The sequence below is a fragment of the Gopherus flavomarginatus genome, chromosome 4 (genome assembly GCF_025201925.1).
Source record: "Gopherus flavomarginatus isolate rGopFla2 chromosome 4, rGopFla2.mat.asm, whole genome shotgun sequence".
Lineage (NCBI taxonomy): Eukaryota > Metazoa > Chordata > Testudines > Testudinidae > Gopherus > Gopherus flavomarginatus.
The window spans coordinates 70,279,390-70,303,440 of record NC_066620.1 but is presented as its reverse complement, the minus strand read 5'-3'; the positions used below and the strand labels follow the sequence as shown (position 1 = coordinate 70,303,440).

General features: G+C 41.3%; 1 protein-coding gene across 1 annotated transcript in view; it reads left to right on the top strand.

Annotated features, from left to right (window-relative positions):
* LOC127050055 (maestro heat-like repeat-containing protein family member 1) overlaps positions 1 to 24,051 on the top strand; it is a 72,104-nt gene that overhangs the window by 40,098 nt on the left and 7,955 nt on the right. Inside the window, exons 24-39 of the mRNA XM_050951590.1 lie at positions 101 to 180; positions 2,698 to 2,833; positions 4,384 to 4,473; positions 6,161 to 6,265; positions 10,115 to 10,250; positions 11,525 to 11,625; positions 12,113 to 12,262; positions 14,764 to 14,918; positions 15,796 to 15,946; positions 16,517 to 16,710; positions 17,143 to 17,280; positions 17,402 to 17,519; positions 18,009 to 18,149; positions 18,995 to 19,171; positions 21,303 to 21,461; positions 21,725 to 21,847. Of these exons, the coding sequence (XP_050807547.1) occupies positions 101 to 180; positions 2,698 to 2,833; positions 4,384 to 4,473; positions 6,161 to 6,265; positions 10,115 to 10,250; positions 11,525 to 11,625; positions 12,113 to 12,262; positions 14,764 to 14,918; positions 15,796 to 15,946; positions 16,517 to 16,710; positions 17,143 to 17,280; positions 17,402 to 17,519; positions 18,009 to 18,149; positions 18,995 to 19,171; positions 21,303 to 21,461; positions 21,725 to 21,847 (2,154 nt within the window). The remainder of the gene's footprint in view (positions 1 to 100; positions 181 to 2,697; positions 2,834 to 4,383; positions 4,474 to 6,160; positions 6,266 to 10,114; positions 10,251 to 11,524; positions 11,626 to 12,112; positions 12,263 to 14,763; positions 14,919 to 15,795; positions 15,947 to 16,516; positions 16,711 to 17,142; positions 17,281 to 17,401; positions 17,520 to 18,008; positions 18,150 to 18,994; positions 19,172 to 21,302; positions 21,462 to 21,724; positions 21,848 to 24,051) is intronic.

The following is a 24,051-nucleotide window of genomic DNA, read 5'->3' as shown; positions in this document are numbered from 1 at the left end:
CATGCATAGGTCCTTCGGGAGCAGTGGAAATAAGGATGGAGAGTTGGTGAGCAAAGCTGAAGCTCAGTTGCTGTTGTTTTGTCTCCTCTTTGTTTTACAGAAGCTGATTGAAGAAGAGTCAATGAACTTGCTGTCTAACCCTGTGCGCCAGCAGGCCATGATTGTTGTCACGAACCTGAGGTATTGTGAAAGTTCAACCAGTCTTCCATTAGATTTCAGTCTTGAGCCACTGCTCCATACTACACCCAGGAATACTGGCTCCTGTGTCATGTCCTGTTTGCTAATTTGTTATCTGGAAGAAGCAGGAATATTAAGTCTTTTTTTGCTTGCCTATTTCACTTTATGCTCTAGTGATCCTGAATCCAAGCACCTCTTAAAGTGAAGAACTTCTCTGTGAGGAACTAAAAACAAAACAAAACAAAAAACTTATAGTACAGCAGGTTTCCCTGTGGGTTTGGGTCAAAGTTTCTGTAATTTATTGCAGCATTTCTGAAACAGATGCTATGGTGTATGTGGCTAGCAGTGCCTGATTGCATAGTTGAGGAGAGATCAGTAATAGAGACCACACCGCAAACATTCTGTTTCTTCAGATTCTGCTCTCCTTTTTCCTGTTTAGAAGCCTGAGTGCAGGTTATAAAGCACAGGAGCTGCAGAGAGACATTTGCCCAGACTACAGATAGAGTATGAGTCAAATTGTGTCTGGCCCTTTTCAAGTTGTGTAAGAGCCTTCTCCCCTTCCCTTGTGCTCACTTGCACGTGGGCCAGCCACAGTCACAGCAGACTCTTACTCCCTAGTACTGCTGGGAGCACAAATCACCTCAAAGAGGGCAGGGAGGAAGCTAAAGACCATGGTGGGATCATGTTCTGCACTGATGAGGATGTTTAGCAACAGACATGGTCACTGTGCCCTCCAGATGTCCAGGAAGCCTTATGCTAATCCCCAGTGTAATGGGTATATCAGGACACAGAGAGGGTATGGCCAGAGTGCACTGTGCTCCAACTATTCTCAGATGACAGACAACTCTTCAAGCTACTCTAACCTCTGGGGCCAGGGCCAGGGCCAGGCAGAGAATTAGGGAGATAACCAGCTCTCTGATGGCCACCATCTGTACTATTCTGAGTTGAAACTCCACACCATAGACAGTCTATCCCAAAGTTTGCCGTGAAGTTGAAACAAACTCTTTTTATAGATGCATAGAATCCTGGGTAATAAGCTTCAGGGGACAAATTAGTCATTCACAAAATGTCGTGAGAAATTGCTTCAACTCTCTGAATATTAATTAACCTGCTGAAACTTAACGTGCTGCTCACCTATACAGCATACTGCATATGTTGCATTAATTTGGTTGTTAGCCTGTTAAAAGTATGCTTACAGAATATTTCAGTCTTTCAACAAAGAACTGTTGAAATAATTTTGATGCCAAATACGATTTTGTTAAAATATGGCTGTCAGTTTGACAGAGGAGAAAGGATATGAAGAATTTTAAATAAAAGTACCTTCCAGGGCTAAGATATTATTAGCACTGAAAGCTTAAGGCAAACACTTTAAAAGCATTAGTTTACATTATGTTTAATATCTACCAGCTGTAACTCATGAAACTGTCATAACTGTATAATAGTATTGGAGCTAGCAGAGGGTGATATAATTACCATGCACTTGAGCAAGCTTACACATGCCATGTAGTTTAGGGAAGTGGTGCGTACTTATGCTGGGCAGAATTCAATTTTTATTTTTAATAATTTTGACAGATAATTAAGTTTATTTTAGGTACTTTTTTATTTTTATGAATTTAAATTTTCACAGTTGTGGGAAATCGTGGGGAATCGCACAATAATTATTTAATGACAGTAGATGTTGATTTATAACTGTTAAGACAAATTATCAACATCACATGTCAAAATATACAAAGAATATATCCAAATCAAACTCTAAGTTCTCAAGCAGCATTTTTCTTTCTTTGCCTATCTGTGCATTTTTATGATTATCAGTAGAAATATTTTGTGTTGGTATGGTGAAATTGACATTCATTGGCATTTACCAATAAAAATCTAATCCTTCCAAGCCTATAAACGCTATACAACATACACATTGTGGACCAACAGGCAAACGCATAAACACAGCGTGCTATATGTGCAAAGGAAGGCACTACAGTACTGTGTCCACTAGATGGTGCCGCTATAATGTCTGACTAAAGCAATGGAAGCCTTGTGGTTTACAAAATTAATATTTTAAATGTCAATAAAAGCTTCAGAGTTCAAACATAGTTTGTTCCCTAGTTTATACCAATATTTACCCATAAGAAATATTTCTTGACAACCAGAGCTAGCTTACTGCATACTTTATGAACTCCGAACTAAAGAAAGTGAGGAAAAGCTAATTTTCCTATCTTTGGCCTATGAATTTATCCCTAAGTAGGACACTTATTTTAATAGGTTTTGGTGCATTATATTAGAGCAGTTATCTCTGTGCCAAAACACACACACACACACACACACACACACACACACACACACACACACACACACACACACACACACACACACACACACACACACACTTCTATTGCTTGCTATGGTCAGAACAAACACCCCATTATGTTTGGGGGTGTTTAAAGAATAATGGATGATATATTTTTCTTATCTTGGATTCCAGACATTGTCATGACTCTCATTAAGGGGGCTTCTCTCTTTTGTCAGAAAGCTGAAGCCACCACTAAAGTCTGAGAAGAAAGCTGTTCTACTCCGGGCATGCTACAAAAGTGTCTTTTCTCTGCCTCCAATGGAGATCATGTTAGCAGAGGCATGTGATAATATACAATGCCAACACCCAGAGGTAATCTGTCCTTTAAAAAAATACAGTCATAAGAGAAGCCCCATGTGTCTTTAATTCAGTAGTCCTCCAGGGGATGGTGACATGTTGAGCCTGATAAGATAGTTTCCTTCTGAGATCTAGAGAAAAAATGTTGAGTCCTACTTACACTTTTTGACCAGCAGGATATTACAAGTTGAACATGAGTCTGGATGCCAAGAAGCAGATAGTGTCTCCTGGATCATGGCAATGAAGAGCAAGTAGTCTAACTAGGCAACCCAGTCCGCAGAATTCAACTGAAGTCTAATTAAAAAGAGACAAAACCTGTTAGTAAGAAATAGCACATGGCAAGGTGTGCAATCATCAGCCAATGTACGCACGCCTGGGTCTGTGTGCTAAGGATGCATCTGTTCTGCTTAGTCTCAAATTACTTCACCACTAATAGAGCTAAAGGGAAATAATGGAATTGCACAGTTCCAAATTTACCAGGGTTCTGGCTCTTTAGCAGAGAACTGTTCTAATATTATAATAATAGGGGGTCTTCTCTTAGCTAGGGAAGTACAGGAAAAAAATATTATTATCTCGATGACACAATTTCATATTTAAATGGTGAGTTCTTTTTTTCACTTTGTGACTTGGTGCATATGTAGCCCAGTGCGTATGTAGCAATTTAGCTGTTGTTCATCTGACTTTGTATCAGAATCTCTGCTGAGAATGGCAAACTTATTTCACATCTTGTTCTTGGAAGGCATTTAAGGCAGGTTGCCGGAAAATAATATCAGAGGGGTAGCTGTGTGAGTCTGGATCTGTAAAAAGTGACAAAGAGCCCTGAGGCACCTTATAGACTAACAGACGTATTGGAGCATAAGCTTTTGTGAGTGAATACCCACTTCGTCAGATGCATGTAGTGGAAATTTCCAGAGGCAGGTATAAATATGCAGGCAAAAATCAGTCTAGAGATAACAAGGTTAATTCAATCAGGGAGGATGAGACCCTCTTCTAGCAGTTGAGGTGTGAACACCAAGGGAGGAGAAACTACTTTTGTAGTTGGCTAGCCATTCACTGGCCAATCCTCCCTGACTGAACTAACTTCTTTATCTCTAGACTGATTTTTGCCTGCATATTTATACCTGCTTCTGGAAATTTCCACTACATGCATCTGACGAAGTGGGTATTTACCCATGAAAGCTTATGCTCCAATACGTCTGTTAGTCTATAAGGTGCCACAGGACTCTTTGTCCCTTTTAAAGAAAATAATAGTGAGTGCATATATCTGAGCAGAGAAATAATTATTCCTATTTATCAGATCAGAAAACTTACCCAATGTATCATAGGTGCTTATGTGGGCCCCATTACCAGGTGTCTGAGCACCACACAATTTTTAATGTATTTATCCTCACAACACCCCTGTAAGGTAGGAAAATGCTATTATTCCTATTTTACAGGTAGGGAACTGAGGCATAGAGAGACTAAGGAACTCATCCTATCTCTCTAAAGAAGTATTTCTACACCTCACGTTGCCTGTAGAATGTCAGATTTTATGACACTGGCTATTGTACTGCCTCTTCTTCTAGTCTCTGTACAAGGAAACTATCGATGCCTTGAGAGGAATGCTTGAGGGTTTGGTATTTGAATGTCCTGTGGAGGCCCAGAAGATTTTGGAGGTAAGCAATAGTGGAGCATCCAAGAGAGGAAAAGAGAGTTATAGAGGAGAGATTAAACAATCAAGGTTCGACTGTCCCCTCTGAGTTCAGGGCAGAATTAAGATAATCTGGGGCTCTAGGCACACCACAACATGGGAGCTCTATGCCCCAGCATTTTGACCCTATCCCCCCATCAAAGGGAGTGGCAGTGGAAGGGAGCTCCCTCTTCTCTCCCAAAGAGGCAGGGACAGTCATATGGGACGCCTGTGACCCTTGGGATCAGCACCAGAGCCCCACTACGCTGGAGAGAAGCGGGGGTGGAAGGGGGCTCTTAATTCCGGAGAGACAGGGATGGCAGTAAAGGGCCTTCCCAGTACTTAGCCCAGCAGCCAGAGTATACCTGGTTAGGTGGGTGGTCTGGGCCCATTCTTCTCTTTCTGCCATACATAGAGTACTTTGCTGGGCTGTTATGGCAGAATGGTTTGTGTTCCCTTGGAGTTTATACCCCATTGAGATGCATGGAGCAATTCACACTTCTGAGAGCTGTTGTTTCAGGCTCTTTGCAGATGCTGGCAGGAATCTCTGCAACACTATGCTCAGCTCATGTTTTCAAACTTTTCTTAACAATCATGAAAGCTGAGCTTCTGCCCTCATGAGACAACTCCAAGTGTTGGGGTCCTGGGCACAAGTCTATAGGTCCAATTTTTTAACTATTTAAGCATCTCATTTTCAGAAGTGATTTAGGCACTTAGGAGACCAATAAAATTTTGGCTCCTATGTACCTAAATCCCTTTTGATACATGGGCTCCTAAATCAGTTACTCATTTCAATGTTGTGTGCAGCAATGCTTAAATACCTTTAAAAATCTGGGCCATAATATTTATGCCTTAATTAGCCCTCCCATACTCTTCTCTTTTCAGAGATTATATGTTAGAAAGATGATAATACTGCAGGACGCAGGGGTGCTGGAACATTTTGTATCGTGGAGGTGCTGAAAGCCATTGAACAAAACTGTAAACCCCGTATATATTGGAAACCATTTCAAGTCAGGGGGTGCAGCAGCACCCCACGCACCCCTAGTTCCGGCAGCTATGTCAGGGTGTTAGAACAATCTAATGTATATAAAAGAAATGTCAACACTTTTATAGCAACTGAGAAATATACTTCCCTCTTCTTCCCTCTCTGAAGTGCTTTCCCCCAGATCTTGACTTGTAGGCAGGAGAGACATCCCTCCCCCTGCAAATCTCACTTTCCCTAGAAAAATTGGGCAGGTTAAGCCTCCTATGTGGTGTTACCCTCATTTGCAGAGATAAAAATAGACTTCATTTTATACCCTATCAAATTCTGAATCCACTGACTAAGATTCAGAATGAAGGAAGGAGCCACTCTTTGGCAGAGCAGATTATTATGCCAGTCTTCCTTCTCAGTGGAACTATTATAGGATGAATTTCTGGAAAACACAGAAGAGAACCCTTTTTCAGAAAACCCATAAACTTTATTTACATATAGAGGAGAATGCTACATTTTTTATCTGACCTACCATTAAACAAAGGACCCACCACACCCTCAGCTGGTGTAAATCAGAGTAGTTTCTCTGAAGTCAGTGGTGCTACTCCCAGTTTACAACAGCTACTGGTAGATTTGGGCCATGATCTTTTAGGAGTTTACCGTTTTTGTGAGCAGTTATCTCCTTCATTTTTTCCTACAGTACCTCGAGCCCTGGCTAATCTCCAGAAAGGATCATGAGCGAGAACGAGCAATGTGGTGCAGTGCCCGGATCCTAAGATGTGTGGCCAAGCTTCCCAATTTTGACGTGAGTATCCCTTCACCTGTACTGACCTGACTCAGTTAAGAACATACACTTCACATACACTTGCCCAAATAAGCAGCCTACTACTCACAGAACAAACAAACAAAATGTAGGACCTGATACTGCATCCATTGAAGTCAGTAGGAGATTTGCCAGTGATTCCAGTGGACTCAAGTTATAACAGATTTTATTTTTCTGATAAATTACCCTGAAATCTTTACTGGCACTTCATCTGCTCAAACTTCTCCCTGGAGAAATTATTCACTTCAATCCATTCCCTACAGTGATGTCAATGCAAACAGCACTGGTCTTTCAAAACTTCTCAGGGCAAGAAAAAGAGTTATTTCCTCTCCTGTTCAGGCTGTTTTTTGTTGAATCTTTTTTGTCCTGAAATAATATTTATTGCAGTTGTACCACCAGCTTTACAATGGAATTTAATCACCCACTTTATTCCTTAAGTGTACTGAATGGTGCTCCAGTAACAAGAAATACATATCAATGGTTTTAAATGTTTCTAAATTGCTAGACAAAAAACTTCACTATATAGGTAACATTATAAGTATCATTTAATTAACTATAACATCATAGTTATATGAAATGTTTGAGACAAGTTTCTGTAAACACCTTTAAATATGGCCCAGTGTCAACACCCATCTCCATCTACACACAACCCCCGCACGTCACTCCAAAATATATCTCCTCTACATTTCCAGTGGTAACCATAAAACCTCATCTCATATTTTGTGTATAATAAAGATGGATCTGAGCTGAAAAATTTGAATCTGAACTTTCCCAAAGTTTACAGGGTAGTGGGTTTTGGTTTGGGTCCATGTGTAGTAATCACCAGCCTAGAAGCCATTTATATCCAGAGTCATGTATATCCAGAGAGTCAGTGTAGCTTCCATCTGGTAGATCCACTATTGACATGGTTGTCTTATTAAGGCAATTGCAATAAAAGTGTCAAGAACACGGAAAACCTCTCTTTGGATTTCATCAATCTTAGAAAGGATTTTAACCTGGTCAGAAGAAAGGGCCATTTCCAACTATTGGAGATATTGGTTGCCCCCCGATCCTCCTCAATCTTTTTCTGTACTTCCATGATGGCATGAAGGCTAAAGTCCAGTGTGATGGTGATCAATCTGACAGTTTTTTTGAAAGCTGCTGGAGTGTCAAACCGGGAGGTGTTTCAGCACCTGGTATATTCCCCTCTCTGCTGCTTTGTCATGTTTTCTCATCTAGCACCAAGGGTGTAGGTTTTCATGCAAAATTAGATGGAAAACTCCACAACATTGCATATCTAAGAGGAAAAAGCAAAGTCAGACATCTGCTGCTAAGAGAACTTCTTTTCACTGATGGTGCAGTTCTTGTCACGCACAGCGAAGAGTAGTTCTATCAACTTTCCAAAAACTTTGTGCTAGCTCACAAGGAATTTGGACTAAGCATCAGTCTAAAAAAGACAATGATTATGGCACAAGAGGTGTTGAAAACATGATCCAACAGAACTTCTAATAATAGTACCTAGCTAGAAGTTGTGCACAAGTTTTGCTCTCTAGAATCAAATTGTATTGGATAACTTCTCTCTAGATGGTGAACTTAATGCTCACATCTGAAAGGCAGACACCACATTCAGCCTACTAATCAAGTGTGGGTGACAGGAAACCGACACCGAACACCAAGATACAGGTTTCCATATGTGCATTTTGAGCATGCTGCTGTATGGTGGCAAGACCTGGACCAGCCACAGCAGGCATGAGAGAAGGCTAAATACCTCCCATATGTGCTGTCTTCACCATATTCTAAATATCAAGTGGGAAACCAAAGTTCCTGACGCTGAAGTACTTTAGAAAAAAAAATGACCAAGTCTAATCCCTATACACAGATATCTCTATGGGTTTGGTCATCTGCACCAGATGGATGATGGATGCATTCCAAAGGATTGCCTATATAAGGAACCTGTGGATGCTCAAAGGCCACTAGACCAGCCTAGGCTCAGGTTCAGAAGTGTTTGCAAAAGGGACTAGAAAACTTTCAACGTCAACATCAGAAGCTAGGAAGATGCAGCTAGCAACAGACTAGTAGTGCGCTGGTTCATTTGTGGCCCTACGCTTTATACCTGCATTGTCTGTGGCAAGGACTGTTGCTTGAGAATTAGACTTTTTAGCCACTCGCAATGCTGACACATAGCAACATAACTGCTTTAGCACTTACACCAGCATCTTTCGATATGGATGGTTGCCATTCATAAACCAACTACTACAAACCTTATATCAGCTTGGCCATTTTTTAGTTCACCTAACCATTCATGGAGAAACACACCAGCATCTCTCACCTATATTACAGTAAAGAAACCTCCTTCTTGATCTTCCATTCCACTGTGAACCTGAGAACCCAATTTTCTTAATTCACCTTCAACATATAGAGTAGAAATCCTATTCTGTATACCTTCTCCATCCTTCCCACATGGCTCCATCTAGAAACAGGCCTGATGTAGACTTTGACCCTGTGCATGCTACACAGATTCTCTGCAGTTACCAGAGAGCCACGATCATTGAGGCACCCATGTAGAATATATTATATTTTCAGTGATATGAACAGTTTCTAAAGTTATTGGTCCCTTGTACTATGCCAGTTGTGCAAAGGGGGTTTAAGCTTCCCTAAGTGGGCACCTGGAGATTCCTCTGGCATGAGGGAATTCAGGAGAGATGTCAGGCTCTTAGAGCTGGCTTTAAGCCACTCCCTCACAGTGCTGTTTTATGCCCCAGCAAAAGTGACATGATAGGAGCATTCTATGCTCCATCAATCCCCACTGGTGTAAGAGCCCCCCTCAGAGCAATCTTGAGGCTGTTCAAAGTTGTGCTGGTGACCAACCCAATGCCTAGAAATCTTGCGTATCAATTGGGAAGGAGAAAAAACACCCTTTGCTCTTCCCCTCGGGTGTGCGAAGTAGTACTCTAGTGCACCTGTGGGTCTGGCCCATTGTCATCATAGGCAGTGCTTCTAATACACCAGTACTACCACTAGGTGGGTGGTGAGTAGCAGATTTAGATCACAGTGAAGACTGTGTGAAGAACCTTAACTTCAAATATTCAGGCTTTCAAACTATTTTATTTTTAACTACAGTATGCTAATTTGAGACTATAGCTGAAGCAACATATTGTGTTAGGAGGGAAATGCTTAAAACACAAAATAAACATTATTCAGAATTCATTCTTATTAAATAAAAACAATACATCTCTAACTAACCTTACGACAGGACCACCCCAGTCTCTGGGCCTGATTCCAGTCTCATGCAGTGTACATTAAGAGGGAGAGCACTGAAATCACCTGTCTCGCATTAGTGAGGTGTGTCAAATCACCCACAGGCTCTTCAGAAACAAACTGGAAAAGCTTCAAGGCTCACACTGCATTCTTAGAGCTTGCCTACACTGACTTCTTCTCTCTGAAATTTCCATCTTGCTAACACTAGTGCAGTTCCCCAACATGTAAAATTGTATGTAGTCAGAATAATAGCGTTTTGGCCCTTGTTTGCCCAGGTGTAAATGACTAAACACAAGGTACAGGGAAGCAGAGAATCAGGTCCTTTACCTTTTTGTTGGTGATGACTCTTTGTTATTGGATATCCTGTTTGATTATGGGGCTTTTGTTGGCATATTTAAATACCATAAACATTTTCAGTGTTTAAAGATACCCAGATTTTATAAGCACAGTAATGTGCTCGACAGTCAGTCTACACATACCCATCATAAGCATGTTAACAGGCACAAGGTCCAGGTGTGCCCATATATTCCCTGATGATCACACACCCTGTTATATGTTATCTATTGCTAATTGGATTCTTCTCTTTTTAATTAGACGTCAATTGAATTCAGCAGACTGGGTCGCCTGGTTAGGCTGCTTGCCCTTCGATGCCATGACGCTGTGGACAATATCTGCTTCTTGGCAGCCCGGGCAGTATACAACTTGTATTGTATCCAGCTGGTTAAAAAGCGTAAGTAAACACCCTTTTTCTACATCACCAGAAACTGAAAACTTCCTCCTTGGAGCTAACCCTTACAAGCCTTTCTTATTATTACCAACAGATTGGTTTCAAAGTCCTAATGTAATCGTTTCTGTTATTCTATAGCGTGGCACTGCATCATCAGGAAAGTAGTGAAATAGGCTACAGCTGCTGTTAGCTATTTATTTATTTATTATTTAGGATATGTTTCCAATTGAGCCCACAGTGCCCTGCATGAAGTACAGAGACATGGCTCCTTGCCTTGATGAGCTTATCGGTGCTCATACAGAACTGTTGTGCCTGAGAGCGTCATTGAAATAGATGCAAGTTTCCCTGAGGGGGGTGGAGGGATAAGGGAAGGGAAATGAAAGGGAAAGAGCAAAGTACACAGAGAAATGAAGTACAATATATGCAGTTGTTTATAACAAGTATCTAGTATTAAGGTCATATTTGTCAAACTGAGGAGTACCTCGCCTTGGGAGGGCTTGAAGTAGCTGTGGAGTAGGAAGAAAGTGTAGACAAGCCTCTCAGTCATTCTCCAGAATCTCTGCTTTCATTTAAAAAAAAATCGCTGGCCATTATGGTTTGGAAAGAAAACCTTGAAAATATGTTTACCAAGTATAAACATAGGGGTAAGGGTGTATGCCTGAGCTTGCAGAGACCCTGAAACAATATCTCTGAGGCGTGAACTGTGCCATTCATTTCAATGGGTGCCAATTCAGGTACCAATAATGATATTTTGTGTCAACATTGTTAACTATTTCACTGCTGAATGTATGTAAGGGGAGGAAGTATATTTTGAAGATCTCAGTTTACTCTGCATAACTGGCTCCTTTTGGGGAGCATTTAGCAATGTGAGATGGGGCTGAGGGAGGCCATGATTGGTCATGCATCCGACAAAGTGGGTATTCACCCAGGAAAGCTCATGCTCCAATATGATTGGTTTAATTTTCCTGAAGGGTGGGAAGCTCAGTTTCAAAAGGAAAACATTATTTTAGGAAGGAATAGCTCAGAATGAAGCCCATTTTCCAGATTAAATATTGATTCACAGGCTGATATGAGTCCAGTGAATAGTGCTCATACACTAGATACAAGGGCAAAGCTTGTGTTATATCCCTCACCAGCTATTCTACTGAGTTTTGAACCAGCTGTAGACTTGTCTCCAGCTAGCATCATGGCCACATTCAAATACATTGACAAGAATGGAAAGAAATGTCACCTAACTGAGAAATGACAAATGACACAAATGTGTGTATCTGTTCCAGAGCTTGAGAAGGGACATGGAGTGGAGAAGGTAGACACACTACAAAATCTGGGAACATACAGTCCTTCTGTGTTCTACAACAACACCTCACAAATCGCTAAGGTAATTACACTTAATGCTCTGAAAAATGAATCGTGTTTCCTTATGTGAGGAATATAGAGCCATTGATCACAGCTCCATAGTGAAGGATGCAGCCACATATCATTATAAGCCCTATTTGAACTCCCCTTCAGCTTTGGCTAGGAAAATTGATTTGTCCTAATTTTGCATTTACTGTAAAGTCCAAGGAAGCTTTTTCTTTTGAAACAAATTAGCCAAAATGTTTTTTTGAGTTACAGGTAACGAAAAATTAACCTGATTTTGGAGTTGCTCAATAACAGTTATAGTATGAGTATCGCTATTCAAAAATTTTCCTTTGATACTGTTAATCAACTGAAAAACTGGGTTTTTGACCAAACAATTTTTTTGTGTGTGACAAATATCTGGTTTGCTCAGAAAACTTGGAATTTTCATCAGAAAACAAAATGCCCCAAACCAAAGACTTTTAGGAACTGTGTTACCATGACATGCTCTTTTCTGTTTGTTTTAGGCTTTTGCAGAGTATTTTACTCCACTTCAGCTAACAAACCTGGTTCTGACAGCACTTGATGGCTTGACAGATCCCAGGGAAAAAATATCTCGGGCAGCTGGAGAACTGCTCAGTGCGATTCTGGAAGAACGGGGAGCTGACCTGGAGAAGGTAGGAGATGGTGAGAGAGGCTGCTGTTAGAATTCCCTGTTCTGGAGGTGCGGCTGCTGGTTCCCTGTGCTGAAATTGTCCAGTGTCTTAGTTCCAATGCACTTTGTAAGAAAGTCGTGAAATGGCTCCTCTTTTCGGGGAACCAGAATCTGGGTGCAGATGTTGGTTTTACTGAGGTACTGCCATTCTCTCATATTCTAGTTAAAAGTGTAGATTAGAGTGGTTTATGGAGCCACAATAATGACCTATGGGTAAGCCCATAAAGTAGCTTCTATTATAAGCCCAATTTTGAAGTCTTTCTAGATTTCTCAGGGGCAGGGACCTCCTTTCTCCCTGAAGTTTCTCATGCCTCCTCTTGGGCCAGTTTGGTTTGTACATTGAGAAGTAAAGAGAAGAAGGGATTTGGACAATTTTCAGTAAGGCTACATGGAAAATACTGTAATTGTTAGATGTGAAAATTTGAAACTGGGAATTTTCTGAAGTTCTCCACAAACTTCATAGTCTTTGAGAAAGACATGAAAGGCCTTATAAGCAATGAGAGAATATCTTTAAAGATTAAAGTTCAGTGATGCAAAATAGTTAGGTGAAAGCAGTATCAGCATTTCTATTACACACCTGATTTTGATGCTCCATCACTCCAAAACAAGTACTCTACTCCATCACTCCAAAACACTCTCCCCCCCTGAAATTTAGCATATGTGCCCTCTTGGTTGGGGAAGATTGAGGTGAATCAGACAAGATATGTTTGATTTATGATTTTGAAAAAAAGATATATTTTCTGCTTTTAGCAGATTTCTGACTTTGCTTTTCTTGAAATGTTGTATCTGACAAGTTGATCCACAGAGTTCATTTTAGTCACTTGTTCTCAATGAGATCTGGTGCATAGACTGATATTAGAAGGTAGTATTGTTAATTGTGGAGTTATTAGCTGTGAATATTTACACCTCCTGAAAGCAGTGTGAGAATTATGGAGTTTATAAACTTCTTGCTAGGTTTTGTTGAGCTGGTAAATTCAATAAACCAAATAACATTGGACTGAGGTGGTGGCAAACTTTGCAGCAGGGACACAGCACCCAGCATGCTACGGGGAGAACTTGTGTGGATCCATAACACTGCTAGGGAGAAGAGAGACAAAATGAGTCTCCAATTGTTGTTTCTCCCCCAAGACACTGAATGACCTTCTGAGGACAGAGAAGAGAGAGAGAGAGTTGCACCTGAAAGTAGAGTAAAGGTAGTAAAGGAGTCAGGAAAGCTGATACACACTGTAGCCTATCCACCCTACAGAAATATTCAGCAAACAGGCTGAGGCCTTACCACATCCCCATAGAGCAGTGGTTCTCAAGCTAGGGCCACTGCTTGTTCAGGGAAAGCCCCTGGTGGGCCAGCTTGGTTTGTTTACCTGCCGCGTCTGCAGGTTTGCGGCTCCAGGCCAATGGGGGTTGCGGGAAGTGGTGTGGGCTGAGGGATATGCTTGCTCCCCTTCCTGCAGCCCCCATTGGCCTGGAGCAGTGAACTGCGGCCAGTAGGAGCTGTGATCAGCCGAATCTGTGGATGCGGCAGGTAAACAAACCAGCCCGGCCCGCCAGGGGCTTTCCCTGAACAGCGGCGGCCCTAGTTTGAGAACCACTGCCACAGAGGAGAGAAGAGAGGCACTTTCATTGTCATTCACTGTTGCGAAAAGGGTTTCTAAACAGAGTTTGCAGTAGTTATACTATATACATTAGATGGAAATGTAGGGTTATAGTTAAGGTGATTTGTGAATCCTTAACTTGTTCGATTCCATGACTTTCAAAAGTTTTCTTTTTTTTTTTCATGAACCACAACCTTCTAATGAGATTCTTATGGTCTATGGCATATGTGTGTGTAAGTGAAAGGAAATATTGTCATTCTTTATTCCAATTCCTGCAGTTTTAATTGTAAAGGGATGTCCATAGCCTGTGAGGAGGTGTAGCTTCCTATGGAATGAGAGTTAGTTCAAGATACAAAATGTTATAGAGGGGTCATATTGTCCTCTCTCCCAACAAAACTTTAGATTTCCTCCACTGATTGTTGTTTTGTCTTAATCTGAAATAAGTCATGTAATAGAAATATGTTTGCTATTTTGTGGAGGGGGTGTGTGTGTGTGTGTGTGTCACATATGTATGTGTGTATATATAAAATTATTTGTATAAAAGACATAAGTAAGTGTGGGTGGGTGGGTTGGTAGGTAGAAAAATTCCAGCTGTAACTCTTTCTGCCCAAAAAAGGATTTTGTCTGGGAATATATTTACCTATCTGGTGTTTCTCTGGGAGTCCCCTGCACTCCAGAAATTGACCTCTTTTGTTCTTTAGGAAGGTGTCGTCTTTGGAGAGGGGAACTCATCCTATTGCTGAGTGATCATCACTGTGGCACTGAGATTTAAACTCACCAGGAGAGGGAAATAGAACAAGATCCTCCATCCTAAACATACAAACACATACACCCAAGTATAGGAAAAAACCTTTAACTGTTTTTCTTGCAGGTAGATGACACTCTGACTGGCATTTACAAGCGCCTCAGCCTCATCCATGAACCCATTACGAGGCAGGAAATGTTGAGGGCAGTGTGCTTCTTGGCTGGAAACAACACCAAGAAAGTGGTGCCTATCCTGTTGGACCACCATCTCCCATGGGACAGGTAGAAAGCTTGCCAGTGCTCTTCCTGCCTTGGGTCTCCAAATGTTTGTTCCTTCTTTCTCTTTGTCTCAGCATTTTAAGCACTCGGATTTCATGTTACTCTCCTCATTGCACTGGTTTGTGATTAGAGCTAGTTGAAAAATAGGATATAATTTTCACAAAAAAATTCATCTTTTATTTGGCAAAAGTTGAAATTTTAACAACAAATTCAGTCAATTTTTAAAAAGTTTTTGACCTGTTGTAGTTGTGATTATTTGATGTGTTATAATCTATATTGTGTAATAGCTGATTGCATGGAAATGACATGGCTGGCTTTACTGGAAACCGTGAGACAGCCTACTTTCCTGGTGTAATAACACACAGTTGTGGCAAATGGAACCAGTGTCATGTCCATATGATTGGTGGGGAATCTCTTCTTCCTTCTTTTTTCCTTTCCGGGGTCACATTGTTTCTTATTTTTCTGCTCTCTGACCCTGGGCATGCTTCTACTCAAAACATCACCAATATATTTGGATAGGGAGACAAGTTATAGCAGTATAGATTTGATCCATGTAGACGGTCCATTCATGAGGGATGAATGGTCTGAGCACAGAGCTAAGCATGAGTCCCCTGGGTTCTTTACCCAGCTCTCAGTGTCTCATTGTTTGATCATGAGCAAATCAGTTTATAGCTCTGAGACTCAGTTTCTTCATCTGTAAATGCAGATAATTATACTTACTTACAGTACAGCACATAGGTGTTGTGAGACCTGTTTCACCGCAGCCCTCTGAGATCTTTGAATGGAAGGTGTTATAGAAGTGACCTCCTGAGGTCCCATCCAACCCTGATAATCTATGATAAGTACAAAGTATTATTTTATTGGGCCTCTAAATTCGTAGCAACACAACTGAGCTATGGAGGTTCCTGGGCACCAGAAGAGAAACCACCCTCAATGTTCTTCAGTTGCTGATAACAATCCTGGAGGAGAAACCAGTCCAAAAAGTCAATAGCAGTATCTCTGATGATGAGACATCCCTCCAGCCTGTTGCTGTGAGTATCCTAGCATTTCACAGGCTGTTTTTTTGACAGCAAAAGGTATAACTGGAAAAGCAAAGCCTTTAGGATGCTTTCTTTTTAGTAGTATATAAGGGGGACACTGCCATCCTCTCAGGGCCTGGAAAATTCTTCATTAGATCATAGATTTATACTGGTCCTCTCTTTCCTTAAGCCTTGAGAACTAGATGAGCCTTGTGTCTGAGCATCTTGTGGAGTCAATTTAATACCCTTTGCATTTCTTTCTAAGAGTAGTGGATCGACGGGCAGCGATCGATCCAGTGGGGGTTGATTTTATTGCATCTAGTCTTGACATGATAAATTGACCCCCGAGCACTCTCACATCAACTCTGGTACTCCACTGGCGTGATAGGCGCAGGCATAGTCATTGGGGCAGTGGCAGCAGTCAACTCACTGCAGTGAAGACACCGTGGGGAGTAGATCTAAATACATTGACTTCAGCTAAGTTATTCACGTAGCTGAAGTTGCGTATCTTAGATCTATCCCCCCTAGTGTAGACCAGGCCTAAGAACGAAGAGTAACAGAATCTTGTTTTACCCTCTTCAGGTAACGTGTGCACTGTGTGAAATGCTCTCTGTCCCTGGCTGCAGAGATGCAGTGCAAGAACTTTACCCCAGCCTCTTATTGGCAGTACTTAGTCATGTCCAGCGAGTCATTGAGCAGAACCCATTAGAGAACATTGTGGTCTACAGGAAAGAGTGTGGCCAGGGGCACAGGCCAAAGGCATTCGATCCTTCCAGGTAATTACTGAAAAGTCAAGGTTCTTATTAGTCTGGTTGTAACTCCTATAGTATTTCTGTTCTGATGAATGTGTGTGGTTTATCTCACTGTGTGTTACATTTCCATACAGTCAGCAGGGCTCCCCTACTTACAAAGAATAGACAAAATGGATAGTCTCTGTATCATGCCTACAGAAACTAAGTGCAATATCTGAGCAGAAATGAGAAGAAAAGGCTCCCACAGTCCTTCTCCCATTACTTCAATAATCACTCAGCTCCCTCTGCCCGCTTCTGGTCTCTCCACTCTCTTGGTCACCTGAATCCTCAGCACCCTGTGTAATATTATGTTATGTTATAATACAGTATCTGTGTCGTGGGGTTTCTATAGACTCACGTAACTACTAGGAGCGGCACTGATGTCACTCAGTAACACTGGAATTGTTTTGAATCTAGCTGTGCTCTGGAGGCTGTAAAGACCCTCCTCTCAGGCGCTGGTTACTTCGAGGTGTTAGACTATGTAGAGGAACACAGAGGGTGGGACCTCCTCTCCAGCTCCAGTGACTACTATTGTGGAATAATGGAGATCACAAGGTAAGAGACAAAAGTCACTCATTTATCAGCCTGGAACCAGTTGGGATCTTTGTTCCAGGAACTTGCTACACAATTCTTTTTTCACCTGAAAACACACAGGTATGTTTGTGTCCTGTTGCAGTGCCATGGTGAAGCATTTGAAGCCTCTTCATCTGCACAGGATTTTTAACAAGCTGATCCCGCTGCTCAACAGTGAGAATGAGCATGATAAAATTATGTCCAGGGCCTTCTATGCTCAGGTAAGTTTCTTTAGCTATTTGCAGAGCTGGAGTTCTAGAGAGCATCTTGCTCCAGACCTATTCCAAAAATGAATGGGGCATATGCAGTAGAAGATTTCAACAGCAAGTCTTATTGGGATGGAGACAGATCACCTAGGAGATGGTTCTAGTTCTCTTGGACCATATTAAATGGCACATTTTATCCATGGTTTTCACTTTTCAGTTCTTCGGGGTCATCTCTACTAAATGACCCCTAATCTAACTCAGTGAAAACCATCACTATCACCATTTCAGTAAGGGAGATTTCCCTTCAAATCTAAACATTAGTCTGATCTTGAGAACAGCTGTTTAGCCCAGAGCTCAAAATGGCTGGCTTAAACCTCTGGGTGAGGTGTGAGCTTTCTCGACACAGTACAGTTTATTTCTCAGGAAAAAGATGATATCTACCCAGAGAATAGAACTGGAAAGTCTGTTGTTAATTGGCTGCATCTCATTTTGTGTTGCTTGTAGCTTCTCTGGCACCGTTCTGTGGCCCAGAGTCTGGAACTCGACGTCTTGGCCCCACTAAAAAAATGGATCCAAGAGCCAAATCCCATCATGAGGCTCCTGGGACTCAGAGGAATTAGTAATTTAGCTCTCCACCCAGGGAAGGTGAGAGATATATTATTCAATTATAAAACAAACCCCAGAAAAATACACTAGAAATGATGGTAATGCAGAACTGAATGCAGAGCAATTATGTGAGAACTAAGGCACTTGTGTTGGTGTCACTGAAACAGAGTAAAACCAGACCAAGAAGAAATAAAATTACTGAGCTTGATCATGGTTGAGGGGGTAACAATTAGATGAGCTCCAGTAGGTGATAATGCAGTCCTGGAACAAGGAAAAAATATCCTTTTTGTTGTAAAACACACATTAGATAAGGGATATAATAAACCTAGGATAAGACATGGTACAGTAAATTGTTCTGTCATTGGTAATTTTTAGAGTTGATCGCATAATGAAAAGCCATGTTTATTAATTTTTTAGTGAATAAACCACTGATTAACTGGCATTCATAGTGTCTGACAATTGGTTATTTGTGACTATTACAATGGCTGCCGATATGGAAATATTCATAAATCCTTAAAGTGTCACAAACTTGTAATGGAAGTTTGTTTTTCAAGACTGGACACTCACCTTTTGTTGTTCTCCTGTTAAATAGCTTCAGTCATCAATCAGGGAGCAGAAACAGTACTTTGTGATCAATCAGAAATCCAAAGTTATGGATAACAGACAGCTGGCAAACTGTGGATAAGCCACTCATAGTCTGAAAATTATTTGTTCAGACAATCCAGGGAATACTTGCAAATGTAACAAATGCATCTTCCAAAATGAGAAATAGTTTACAAATTACTAATTAATCCCCCCAAAGACTAAATTAATTGCATTTTTAGTTTGACTAATCCTATTCTACCAGCTCTCATAGCTTTTAATAGGCTGCTGCTTCTGTGCAGGCGACACATCTCAGAAATCACCTTCCAGTCCTCCGAGAGTTCCTAAAAGAGAAAGAGGAGAGGATTGCAGAGCAGGCTGTGAAAGCCCTAAGAAATATCATTTACTACATGGAAGGGGAAGAGGTCAAGGTTGCATTCTGCCATATCGTCCGGCCTGTTTGGCAGCTAATTACTGATGTAAGGCAATACCATGAATGACTCCGCATGTGTGCACAATATTATACAAAGGAGTGTGGTAGTTACAGAGAATATAGTTAATGGAGTGGCTGAAGGCAAAGAGCTTCAGGTCATATGATGAGCACTTTCACAAAGCATTAATTATGAAGAGTCAGAAATTCTTCAGCATACAAATAATCAACAAGCAAGGCACATCAGACAGTGCAGTAATGCTGAAAATCCTACAGATAGGGCATAGAAAAGGCATATTAAGTCATTTCCATATCTGAGGGAGCAAATGGAGGTTTGTTCCTTCAGGGCTTTCTCTAGTCTAATTTTAAATAATTAAAGCAAACAGATTTCCACCATTTCCCTTGGGAAATCTCCACAGTCCAAAAGACCCGCAATGATAGGATATGTTTCCAGTTGGACCAGCCTACATTGTCTTTTCATCCCATTACCCCTAGTTACATCTGTTTGCAGGGCCATAAATAGAGCCCAGCAACCCAGGTAATATGTATTGAGCAGGCCACAGAATTCTATCATCACATCACTGATCTAACAGAACTTCAGGTACACAGCAGAGTGTTGTGGACTGAATAAAAGATCTTGTTACTAACTGGTCTTGCTTTGCTTTTGTTCCTCTCTTTTCATTTTCTGTTCATTCACAGCAATTTTTTCTTTCTTTATGCATATTTTGGTGTATCTTTTTGCAAGTTAATTTTCCAATAATGGTTAATAATCCCTTCTTTTCTTCCATCCTCCTATTGCCCCTTCCTTTTAGTATTTTGGTGTTCTCTCCCTCCTTCACCCATATTCTTTTTTTAATCTTTTCCCTTTCATGCCTTCCTCATCCCTTACCTTTCTTTCCTTATCTTCCCTCGTTGTACATATTCTCTTTCCTTTCTTTCTTCTTGTCTGCTAATCTCTCAGTTCTTCTCTTTTAATCTATTCCCTTCTCTTCCCTTCCCCTTCTTTAATTTTCTTATCTCCCTTCCTACACACATACACATTCTACCCACTCCTCTCTGCATCTAGCACTTGCCAATCAGTCAAACTGCATTCCTCACCCATAGTTCACTCACTGTTTTCTACATGGCCCTGGCATGTGCAAGGTGAGGGTTGGGCAGAAAGGGAGAGAAAGAGGTTTCAGCTACTGGCACCCTTTCAGATATTGAGGACCATGGAGCCATATTGGTGGGAGTTCCTCCCCAGGTTCAGTCTGAGGAATCATGGGTTTTTCACTGCCCTCTCCCAGATAGGAGAGAAGAGGAAAGTGAGAAGGGAATCAAAGATCACCATCCTCTCCTCTTCACCTGGCCCTACCCCCTCACTGCTTAGCATGCCTTCTCTAGACACAACATCGTATCTCACTAGGATTGACTATTTTAGGTAAACTACTGCAGCCTGGCCTGAAAGCAGCACTTGTTTAAAATGCATATTTTGTTCCCTTCTTGACTGCATTTTGGTCAGGACAAGGTCCCCAGCACTGCCCCACAGACCTATATGTTGAAAAATTCACTAGGAAGCAAGTGGTGGATTGCCAGGGGTGGAGCACTGTGCTGGGGAATCTAGCTGCTTTTGTCCCTACTCTGTCCCTTTTACAGTTTGTACTTCTGTGTTTCATTTCAGCCATTTTATAATTGCAGTCAAAGAGATTGTGAATTCTAGTGATAAGTATCTGTGTGACAACACGGGGTACTGCTGCCCTCTATCCACAGAAAAGGGATAGCACAAACAATGGCACTGCAAGGAGCTCCAAGCTGCCCTGCTGATGTGCCTCAGTCCTGACTTGGAAGAACTGTGAGGGGAGTCCAGTCTGCATGGTCTGTTCATTCCTTGGTGCTTTCTTATGGACTGCCAGCAAGAGTGCTGGTTGTGGTCATGATTTTTGTGATAAGGACCTCAGGAAACTCGATCAAATCACCAAACAGCCATTGGACCGAATCCACCACAATAAGACAATTCATATGCTGTGGTAGTGCTGACTGACATGTAGTTCATGCTGTTTTGCACCTTGCCTCTATACATCTAAAGAGTTTGCTAATTGGCAGCGTTGATGATGTCACTTAAGTTATATGGAGATACTTGTAGTAGTTAATTGCAGGAGTCTTTCACCCTAAGAGGTTTCCCCATCTTTTGTCATTCACAGGAGAGAGAGAAAGTGCGCATTTCTGCCATCATTGCCTTTGGCAAAATGCTGAAATGTGTGAACAAATATAAACCTGGACCTGTCATCCATAATGAAATCTACTGTGCTCTGGTGCCTCTGATGCTCGTCATGCAGGGGAATAATCATGAGATACTAAAGGTGAGTCAGAGCCTGAATTTTCAGGATCTCTAGCCATGTGGAAGTTCCTCTCTACATCCAGGTTCCAGTAGAGAATCTTATCCTCAACCATCCTCAATCTTACCCTGTGATGAGAGGCAAGAGACACCTGACCTCTCCTTTCACTTCCCCTGTCCTAGGAGTCTTTGACCTTATTCTTCATTCCGGTTGTATTTTCTCACCAATCATCAGCTTTCAATTCTTGTAACCTCGGGAACTCCTCCATATCTTTCTTTATCTTTCAGGCATGTGGAGACACCTTGGCAGAGTGTGCACAGGTAATGGGGTGGAACCAGCCGAGAAACTTGTTCAGACAGATGACACTGAGTGACCATCTTCAGGTCTTGCAAGAGATGTGCACATTTCTGGTAAGTGAACTCTGGATTTTCAATGGGGTTGGGAACAGGAGGTGCAAGCTAGTGCTTCCCCTCATTCTGAGTTTGGAGAAGCATAAGAGCCAATATAATGTGTCCTTGTCAGTGTATTAAGCTCACTAAGAAGACATTAGAAACTGTCTTTCATCACCACAGATGCCCCACTCCATGTTCCCATTTTACTTCCTTTCTACACAACTAATGCTGCTACATGGAAGCTTCTTCATTCCACACAGCAGCAAGAGCAGTTTCCTATGAAGCAAAAAGCTCAGCTTGTTGAATAATTAATTATTGACAATAGCATTTTATAAAAATACCAACAAAACCTGTCACATAAGAATGGCCATATTAGGTTAGACCAATGGTCCATCTAGCCCAATATCCTGTATTCCAACAGTGGTTGTGCCAGATGCTTCAGAGGGAATGAACAGAACAGGGCAATTATCAAGTGATCCATCCCTTGTAGTCCAGTCCCAACAGTTGGCAGTTGGAGATTTAGGGACAGCCAGAGCATGGGGGTTGCATCCCTTACCATCTTGGCTAATAGCCATTGATGGACCTCCATCCTCCATGAATTTATCTAATTCTTCTTTGAACCCAGTTATACTTTTTGAGACGAAGTGACCAGAATTGCACACAGTATTCAAGGTGTGAGCATGCCATGGATTTATCTAGTGGCATTATCATATTTTCTGTCTTATTATCTATCGACCCTTTACTAATGGTTCCTAACATTGTTAGCTTTTTTGACTGCCACTACGTATTGAGTAGGTGTTTTCAGAAAACTATCCACACTGTCTCCGAGAACTTTTTCTTGAGTGGTAAAATACTAATTTAGACCCCATCATTTGTATGTATAGTTGGGAGGATTATGTTTTCCAACGTGCATTACTTTGCATTTATCAACATTGAATTGCATCTGCCATTTTGTTGCCCAGCCATCCAGTTTTGTGTGATCCCTTTGTAACTCTTCACAAGTCAAAGTTAAGTCGAAAGCTGATTGTGTAATTCTTCAGTCAGCTTTTGACTCAACTATTTTGAGTAATTTGTATTGTTTGCAAATTTTGCCACCTTACTGTTTACCTCCTTTTCCAGATCATTTATGAATATGTTGAACAGCACAGGTCCCGGTACAGATCCTGGAGGTCCCTACTATTTACCCCTCTTTATTCTGAAAACTGACCATTTATTCCTACTGTTTCTTTCTTATCTTTTAACCAGTTACTGTTCCATGAGAGGACCTTCCCTCTTATTCTATGACTGCCTACTTAATGGAAGGGCCTGTGGTGTGGGACCTTGTCAAAGGCTTTCTGAATGTCCACATACATCAGGGGTTCTCAAACTGAGAGTCGGGAACTCTTGGGGGTTGCGAGCTGTCAGCCTCCACCCCACTTTGCCTCCAGCATTTATAATGGTGTTAAATGTATTTTTCATTTATAAGGGGGCTGGCACTCAAAGGCTTGATATGTGAAAGAGATCACCAGTACCAAAGTTTGAGAATGACTGAGGTACACTATATCCACTGGATCATTCTTGTCCCCATGCTTGTTGACACCCTCAAAAAATTCTAATAGAGTGGTAAGACATGATTTCCCTTTACAAAAGCTATGTTGACTCTTCCCCAACATTCTGTGTTTATCTGTGTGTCTGATAATTCTGTTCTTTGCTATAGTTTCAACCAGTTTAGCTGGTACTGAAGTTAGCCTTACTGCATATAATTGCCAGGATTGGTGCTGGAGCCTTTTTCAAAAATTGGCAACACATTAGCTATCATCCAGTCATCTGGTACCGAGGCTGATTTCAGTGATTAGATTACATACCACAGTTAGTAGTTCTGCAATTTTATATTTGAGTTCCTTCAGAATTCTTGGGTGAATGCCATCTGATCCTGGTGACTTATTACTGTTTAATTTATCAATTTGTTCTAAAACCACCTATACTGACACCTCAATCTGGGACAGTTCCTCAGGTTTGTCATGTAAAAAGAATGTCTCAGGTGTGAGAATCTCCACCTCATGCTCTGCAGTGAAGACTGATGCAAAGAATTTATTTAGCTTTTCCGCAACTGATTTGTCTTCCTTGACTGCTCCTTTAGCACCTCTCCTCCAGTGGCCCCATTGATTGTTTGGCAGGCTTTCTGCTTTTGATGCACTTTTTAAAAATTACCTGTTAGTTTTTGTGTCTTTGCTAATTGTGCT